Source organism: Anomaloglossus baeobatrachus, chromosome 2 (genome assembly GCF_048569485.1).
Source record: "Anomaloglossus baeobatrachus isolate aAnoBae1 chromosome 2, aAnoBae1.hap1, whole genome shotgun sequence".
NCBI classification, from domain to species: domain Eukaryota; kingdom Metazoa; phylum Chordata; class Amphibia; order Anura; family Aromobatidae; genus Anomaloglossus; species Anomaloglossus baeobatrachus.
The window spans coordinates 95,007,994-95,017,231 of record NC_134354.1 but is presented as its reverse complement, the minus strand read 5'-3'; the positions used below and the strand labels follow the sequence as shown (position 1 = coordinate 95,017,231).

The 9,238-nt window shown below is 45.0% G+C and overlaps 1 protein-coding gene across 2 annotated transcripts in view; it reads right to left on the bottom strand.

Annotated features, from left to right (window-relative positions):
* Nucleotides 1–1,059: 1,059 nt before the first annotated feature.
* The window catches only part of ASPA (aspartoacylase), a 44,759-nt gene continuing 36,580 nt past the window's right edge, over nt 1,060–9,238 (bottom strand). For both annotated transcript variants that reach the window (XM_075335179.1, XM_075335180.1), the window contains 3 exons: nt 5,757–5,864; nt 4,975–5,084; nt 1,060–2,429 (listed from right to left, as the gene is read on the bottom strand). In XM_075335179.1, coding sequence (XP_075191294.1) covers nt 2,232–2,429; nt 4,975–5,084; nt 5,757–5,864 — 416 coding nt within the window. In that variant the 3' untranslated portion in view covers nt 1,060–2,231. The remainder of the gene's footprint in view (nt 2,430–4,974; nt 5,085–5,756; nt 5,865–9,238) is intronic.

Below are 9,238 nucleotides of genomic sequence, written 5' to 3'. Positions count from 1 at the left end.
AAATCAATTTTACCGGCCATTTTTTTTTTTTTAATGTTGTCGCCGGTATACGGTGTATACCGGCGATCGCATTAACGGGGTCCAAAAAAAACACCCCGATTCATAATCTTGGGGGTCTCAGCTACCTCCGGTAGCTGAAACCCCCGAGATTTTTCGTCACTGGGGGGCGCTACAAGCTTTTTCCGGCCTGACGTCTCAAGACGTCGGAACAGAATAAGTACCCTGTTTTTCCGACGTCTTGAGACGTTAGGCCGTCGCTATGGGGTTAATGTGCATCTTTCTGAGCCACTCCTTTGTTGCCTTGTCTGTATGTTTGGGTCATTGTTCATTGGCAAACTTCAGACGGATCTGCACATGTACCTTGTTGAGCAGTGGGACTTTGCAGGTATTGTAGGACTTTAAGCCATTACGCCATAATTTATTATCAATGCTTTTCTTGGTGACATTTGTCCCAAGCTGCCTTGAGATCATTAACAAGCCCCCCCCCCTCCCCCCGTGTAGTTTTAGGCTAATCTTTCACCTTCCTCCTAAATCCTGGAAATCCCACGAGGTGAGATTTTGCATGGTGCCCAGATCGATGTGGATTGACAGTCATTTAGAATTTCTACCATTTTCTTACTATTGCACCAACAGTTGTCATCTCACCCAGCGTCTTACTTATGGTTTTGTAGCCCATTCCAGCCTTGTGCAGGTCTATGATCCTGTCCCTGACATCCTTAGAAAGCTCTTTGGTCTTGCCCATGTTGTAGAGGTTGGAGTCTGCGGACAGGAGTCTTTTATACAGGTGACCATTTAAAACAGCTGTCTATAGGAGCGTCTAAGTAGGAGCCAGAACTCTTAATGGTTGGTAGGGGATCAAATACTAATATACATTTATTTGCATTCTGCAGAGAGAAATACATTTATACAATGTGATTTTCTGGATTTAATTTTTGATATTCTCTCACTGTTAAAATTAACCTACTCTTAAAATTATAGAGTGTTCATGCCTTTGTCAGTGGGCAAATTTACAAAATCAGAAAGGGATCAAATAATTATTTCCTTTACTGTAATCTGAGTGTTTACAAGGGAAAAAAAAAATCTGGATCAAACTTGTCCATTATAAATCAATAGGTGCTTAAAAGATGGACCCCATCCTGGTTATCATCTGTAAGTCAGGTGTTTTTTATGGATACATTACAATTATAAACATGAGAAGCTCTATTTATATTTAGATTATTTATTAAATTGTCAATGTAAAAAACCAGATGCTATATGGATGTACAAACCAAACATACAGATTACAATATAGATGAAAAATTGTCAGTTTTTTCTAGACATAAAACAGACAATTTTGCAAATGGTTAAGTGAACTCAGCCATAGGCCACGCTATAGTCACACATCCGTGGTACACACCCCTGTGATTTTTTTTTTCTATTTTCCCAGAGTTTTAGGGAACTATACACACATATCTGTATAAGAAAAGACAAAAAAAATGCATGTCCAATTCAGGAGACTTAAAGCGTGTCCTATTCACAGATATGTTGGTAGATCAGATTTGGCCAACCACGACTATGAGGATCAGAAACTGATGAATACAGGAAGGCATCATTTTAGTATAAAAAAAACTAAAACAAAACACAGACAGTGTACATTTTTGAGAGTTGGAAAATACAAACGCAAAATGAATGGTGTTTGGGAGAAAAATGTCTATTTTTAGTGGATGTAAAAATGGAAACAGATGATAATGTAGAACCCAATGCAGCACAGTACATGGGGAGCACAGATATTCAGGAGCTACTGGGACTCCTCCCTACAAGACCTAAACATGCGGCTGGTGTCTGCAAAAACCTTAGACTGGAATGGGACATATTTCCGTCTCTGCGCTTTTATCATACAGGACATAGTCTTACTTTATATTACAAAAGTGAGAGGTGAAGCATCAAAAAGGAGGGAACAGCATGGGCACCACCAATGGTCCACCATCCCTGGATATAGTCAAGTTTGCCTTTGTGTATACAGAATAATTTGTGTTTTTCTGTTTTATAGTGTCCTGCAAAATACAGTCACAACCCTAAGATGATAGAAATAGACATTTATGGCCAAGAACAGTGTAATATTAGAAGTCCATTACAAATGCTACTATGTTATTGTTAACAAATAGCTTGTGGTCCAAAACCTGCACATTTATGGTTCTGTAAAGAAAAAGCCCCACAATTCTCTTCAATAACAAAGATAAGGCATTATTTTGTTACATAGAGCTACATTGGATAGCTTCTGCACTCAGCGTCACTTTCTCAGTTTTGCCGAATGCCTGATTTTTCTCGTAGTATGCCGCCTCATTCACAAAAGTTGGATAAACTGTATTTTCTCCTTCATAACAGGTAACTTTTCCATCCATTGAAATAAACATTGGGTCGCCAGGATTCAGAGGTTTCCAGTCCTGATCCTGGAAAATAAAAGTAAAATATTGAAAGGGGATTACCTTCTATAGTCTGTACTGGGGAACTACGAACGTATGACATCCATTACTGATCAGCCAGTGCATGAGAGAAGAACCTTCACTGATCCTTCTTCACAAATGTTATCGGTAAAGCAATGTTCCTGGCTTCGCCATTGTACAGAGAGCAGCACATCCCCATGTATACAGTTACTAACAGTCATCACAACATTCTTCCACACCAAGAAATGTCGTAAACCTCCAAGGAATGCCCCCCGACCATACCTTCAAAGTCGGGAGCGTTGGCAGGTATACATCATGGTTCTCTATGCAAGATATAAACTGAAGGGACCCGACTATCAGAAGTCCCACATATGTCATGACATTCTAGATATTACTATATTGGTAGTTCATAAGTGAATTAGATCCTATGAAGAACTACCCTTTCATACCTAGCTGAATCCAAGGAGCGTAGTACATTATTTTACATGCTTATAGTTCACCATTAATTCCACAGCATTTTACAGACATTATCAATCATTGTCCCCATTGTGGCTCAATCTTAATTCCCTATCTCTAGGTGTTTGGAATGTGGGAGGTAATCCATAGAAACACGGGTAGGACATACAAACTCCTTGCAGATGTTGTCCTTGGCAGGATTTGGACCCACTGAGCCACTGTGCTGCCCCTTTATGAGGTTAAGATAATGGGCATCATTACCATAGTGGCAACTCATGTAGCTAAAACTCATAGGAGAGGAGGTGGCCAAGAGATTGCTCTCATCTTCCTTTGTATTTGGAGTCCTATTTTTGGGTCAGAGCTATATATTAGGGTACAGAATATTACTTAGGTCATAATCATAAACCTCTACAGTGTATGATGAACACTCCACAAAAAAGGAAATAGTGTTTTAATAACAAACTAGGTGACTATTTTAAAAACTTGTAGTGTTATATTGTCTCTTTTTCATTTAATACCTTGCAGGAGGAGTTATGGATATGTAAGGAGGTGGACTGGTTCCTGCTGCGTTCATTTCACTGAAGAAACCAATCCACTTACATAGTGTGTATCATGTCTCACATTGTTGAGAGGTCATTGTAAATAAGGTGCCCTGTGAACTGCGATATGTAGTCATGTAATATGTTATAATATGTTTACGCATATTGCATAGCAGTATAATATGTGGTTGCCAGACTGTAGGGTGAGAAATAGTTAAATGTTGGGACTAGCCCCCAGTGGGAAGAGTTAGCTGATAGGAAATAGCTTCTCTCCCTACTAGACAAGTTAGTTAGAAGCCAGTGAATGACAAAAACGGACATATTGTCTGAATGTCAATCAGGCCGCATGTAGTTGGTGATCTCTGGCAAGAGAAGAAGAAAGGAGACCGGATGGAAGGTAGCTTGTCCTGACGTATCGAATGAGACACAGAACACAGGAATGCATTAAAACCAAAAGACAGACCTTTAACAGAGTGGCCCTCAGACAGAAGGGTCCAAATTCTAGCAGCCAGGCTCCAAGTTGCTTACAGCTCAAGGAAACGGGCTGAGAGGGACTAGTGTGTGAGATAAGAGTGCGAGAGAGATGAACGTGCTTTGGTCAGACATGTGCATATCATGCCCAAGAACAAAAGCAAAATGACCTTGTGAAGGTGCTGATGGAAGCTGGCAAACTGGTTACAAAGTGTCTTAAGGATAAAGTCAATGTTTTGGAGTGGTCATCAGAAAGCCCTGTTCTCAATCCTAATGAAAATTTATAGCAAAGCGGAAAAGGCCGGTGCAAGAAAGACGACCTACAAACATGGCTCAGTTACACCACTTCTGTCAGGATAAATGGATCCGAATTCTTACCAACCATTGAGAGAAGCTTGTGGAATTATATTCAAAATGTTTGCCACAAGTCATACAGTTGTACAGCAATGGTATCAAATACTAATGAAAATGTATGTAAACTTTTAACTTTGCAGAAAGTAATAAAAATGCCTTAAAAAAAACAAACAAACATTCTCTCTCTCTCATTTTGGCATTTGGTAAATATAAATAATTTTGGATATTAATTGACTAAAAACAGGAAACGCTTATTCTGATTTCATGTCAGATAGAGTGAGAAAAACATGCAGATGTGTCTTTATAGAGAGTGGAGGGAAACGTCTGGTTTCAACTGTAGATTCGGTCGTGTTGGAACAATCCAGATGGAACTGAAAGTGTATCTGAACATGCTTTTTATTGCTGAAATGTGCTGGTAGTTATGAGCTCACTATCTCGTGTATAAAGTTGTTGATGAGGAACTGTTAAGTAAAGCTTTGTCGTTTGAACTGAACTCGTGGTCTTCTTGTTGGAACGAGTCATCATTTGGTCTTGTCAGCCGAAGCTATAGCCTGCATGGGTATACAGCCCACACTACACAAGTCCACACACCCAGCCATTATCGTTTCTTTCATGTAGCGCACTGAAGCAACAGGAAGCAATGCCTCGCCCACGACTAACGACTCCCTACATGCTACAGATACATATTAATGATTTGGTAATAGTTTTTGTAACAGTTTAACGTGGCATACCTGGAGGCTTGGATGAATAATTGCAGTAAGGTCACCATTGTCGTTTCTTGGATATTCTATCTTTTCGAGTACTCTGTATACTTCAATATTGCAAGATGGAAATGCTGTACCTGCAATGTACGGTATTTACAAAGAAGGAAAAGTCATAAAACAGAAAATGGCAAAACTATTGGATCATACTTTTATAACAGTGGTAAAATGATTACTATAGACGTTTCATAATTGTCATTTTAGAACACGTCCCCTAATGCACATTAATAAATTTGACCGAAACACTGTAGTTTTGTTATGAGTGAATAGCTCTTCATATATCATAAAATGTTTTTTTTTTTCCTGGAACTATTGATTAGGATTTCATTAAAACCTACTCAGACAGGAGCCTAAAAAAAAAAAAAAAAAAAGTGTGCTTCTAAACACCCTAACAAAAGGAGGACTGGATTGTTGATACCCCCTAAATTACCAGGATGGTGGGAAGCCAGCTTTTCCATTGCCCAGATTATTGATTCAATATGCCATCCTAGCCATGTACAGCCGCCATACCAGGGGAAGGCCAAGTGGTTTATTGTTGACACCACTTCCCCCTGCTGCAACCCAACACCATGGGCACATGCCCCAATAGTCCTCCCCTATCTAGGCTTTGTCTGTGACATCTGCTCTGATATACATCAGCCCAAAATGCAGGGACACCTGTTTTGAGAATAGCTCCAGTTGCAGATAACTAGATTTTCTATGAAGTCATTCTTTGTATTTAGCACATAATAATTTACACACAGTATATGTACCTTCATTAAACTGCTGCATGAAGTCAAGTGCGTACTTTACTACATCCCTCATTTTATGCAGAATATCTGCTCGAATAACACCTTGGGGTTGAGGACCAACTTCTACGCCTGTTAAATAAAATTAATCTACTTAAATAAATATCAAAAGGAGTTAAAATAAGAATTTATGTTTTATTTACATACAATTATTAAACGTCTTGTCCAGGCTTGGGCCATAAGTCTGCAGTCACTATGTGACTAGACATGTGAATGCTCACATCGTGCACTGTGAAGATTCTCTGGTTCAGGCGGTCATGTAACCACAAGTACGCAATTTTTATACATCCGGCCATATTTCAACTCAACGTGTCCGGTCTCGCTCAAGGCTAGTTGGCATATGACCTCAAATACGCAAATCGCATACATGCGGTCACACGTCCGCCTGCTCCGCCACCAGAGTACACTAACAGTGGGTACACTGTATGCTGTGAGTAGTCACCAGTCTGCAGACGTCTGCCCCAAGCTTGGACAACCCCTTTAATATTTTATTTTTCATGAATAACCATTTTTCACTAAACAATATTCAACATTTTTTTCTTTATAGTTGTGTACATGTAACGGGGTGCCGGGGGTGCCTTGGGGGTTGTAGTCGTGGCCCCTTTAGGGGACAGGCTAACCTCCGGCCCCGCCGTCACTATTGGGACAGGGGATTGTTTTGTGGGGCAGAGTGTGGATGAAGGGAGCACGCTGACAGACGCAGGAAGATTCTGCAGGCGGGCATCAGTTGAACCAAACGGCATTTTATTGCACATAGTTTCACAACAGGCTCAATGCACGAATCTTGTAACACTCAATCACAATTTCTGCCGGGGAAAAACTGTTCCTGTCTTCTCTTCTCAGGGGACCTTGCCCGGCTACTCTAGTTTTCTTCACCTGGGCTCCCGCTCCGGCTACCGCAGATTTGACCCACACAACTCTGTTTCACCAACTAGGACACTTTCCTTCTCCTTTCTTTTGCTAGCTGCCACCATAGCTCCCACACTCTGCCCCCGTTGCTCCTTCTCCCCAGTCCCGGAATCAACTGACTCACTAACCTCTCACCCTCCCCCCTAAGCTGCCGGCTCCTCCTCTCTCCTGCACTGTTTCTATGGGGACAGCCGTCCCACCCGGGCTCTAGGGGGGGAAAACCCATAAACACAGTAAAACACAATTAAAAGTTTTTAACAACCCCAGCGTGGGGTGTCTTCAGGGGGGGAAAACTGTGCCTCCTTATAAGGGATCCGTCCACCCCTTACATTCCTCCCCTCTTTTTGCCTTAGCCTCCCGGCAAGGCTCGCATCTGAAAAACAAAATCTTAACCAGCAAGTCAATCTCTTATTAAAAGTTTAAAACCTTCATGTAAAACACGATCAACGGCCGCACAAGTCAAGTGCCCGGAGTCCCTCCCAGGGAGCTCCCGGTCTTTTTAGCAGGTTTGCCCGGAGGCCTTTAACAGGCGCTCCCGGTCTTGGCTGGTCTTCTGCCCGGAGGCTCTCACAGCACTCCCGGTCTTTGTAGGCAGGGAGCGCAGACAATAAAAGTCTCCGTCAACATCACAGAGGGAGTCCTTGCACAGTCCGGCATCAGGCTCCTTCCGGGCTCGGTAGCTTGAACGTTGTTACAACTATAAATCTTCACCGGTTCTTTCAACAATACCGGTTCTTAGCACAGATATGTCCACCACCTACGGTCGCTATGATTCACACGGGGTGGTAGGCACGTAGCCATTTGGCCCGCTGGGCCCTCACGTAATCGGAGAGGGACTGGCCTGGCAAGCGGCGCAGCCTCCGGAACGGTTCATAGTTAACCGGTGTCTCCGATTCCTCTGTCTCCGGTTTTGGCCCCTCGGCTCCCGGCGGAGGTGACGGGGTAGCTGGACGGGACGGCTGTGGACTCCGAACAACGACCACCGGGTGCGTCACCATACTCTGGTGAATCGCCAATACCGCCGGCGTTCCCTTTTCCGGCTCAGCTACCGGTCCTGTAATCACTTCTGGCGACACCGCCAGCGTATTTCTTGGCCGACAAGTCTCAGCCAGCACCGGTCTCTGCTGCGTACATCTCCGGTACTGACATTCCTCCCACTCGATCTCTTGTTGCCACTGTGCGGCCTCCTGGGCAGTGGGCATCCGGGTCACTCCCACAACAAATAGGCCCCGGCATCCTACTTCTCTCCGGAACTTCACTTTCTCCCCCGGGTACAGTGTATGGAGGCGTTGGGGTAACCCTTCAATGTCCAGATTGACCCGGTTATAAAAGAAGTGATCCCCGGTCTCATCGTCTCCTATGAACCCGTATCCCTCGGCCTGGTTGAACTTGACCACGGTGCCAATGCTACACTGCCAATCAAATTCCTCACTAAGGGGACCGGCCATCATCTCCCGGGCCACGGTCTCGGCCAGCAGCCTTTCTCACACCGGGTCTACCTCAGGCGGCGGGGACTGTCGTCGGGTTAGGGGCGCCGGCTTCACCGGCTCCCAGAAAAATCCCCACTCGTCTTCTTCAAACTCCAGGGCATGTTGCTCCCCCGGGGCCAGAACTTCTGTGGGGGCTAGAGGTCCTACCTTGACCGGCGTAACCACCTCCGGACTCTGGAGGGGTATTCCCAGTGTCTCGCTTCCCGGCTGCAGTTGCGTCTTGTAGGTGGCCCGGACTTCAGTGGATGTTTCACCGGTCACGGCATCCCACGAAGTGACCCATGTAACTTTTGCGGGCCGCTCCGGACCTCCTGACACAGCCGGTAGCTTAATGGTAAGTGCCTCCTCGGCTACACTCTGCCTCGGGCGTCCTCTTCCCAGGCTGGTTGCCACCAGCGCGCCCGCTGCAGATCGCTGCTTTGTCTGAGTCTCCATCTCACTTAGAGTCAGTTGCTGAGTTGGTGTCTCTTGCAGCTCTTCCTGTAATGGCGCCGGGGACGGTGGAGATGCTGGGGAAGGTGGAGGCGGGCCTTGTTTTCCCGCTCTTGTATACACTCCACCCCCAGTCTCGCTCACCAGGTCAACCCAGCATAGGCGACGCCTCTTTTTCTCTGTAGCACCTGCCGCGTCTCTAGTCTTCATCAGCATTTTGGAGCCGGTACCTCCCCTCTTTGGGCGGCGCACTCTGCACTTCTTTTTCTTCGCCGGCCAGCTCAGGGTTTTTCGTTTGGCGCCAATTTTCCGTACGCTCACTGTGTTCGTGAAGACGGCGGCCATCTTAGCGCCATCTTGTGCCTGGTCCAACGCCTTAGGCACCACTTGGTCTTCGTATTCAGGGATCGGGACCCCCGTAGATAATCTGCATCCTGCCGACTACGCCACATGGAACGGGGTGCCGGGGGTGCCTCGGGGGTTGTAGTCGTGGCCCCTTTAGGTGACAGGCTAACCTCCGGCCCCGCCATCACTATTGGGACAGGGGATTGTTTTGTGGGGCAGAGTGTGGATGAAGGGAGCACGCTGACAGACGCAGGAAGATTCTGCAGGCGG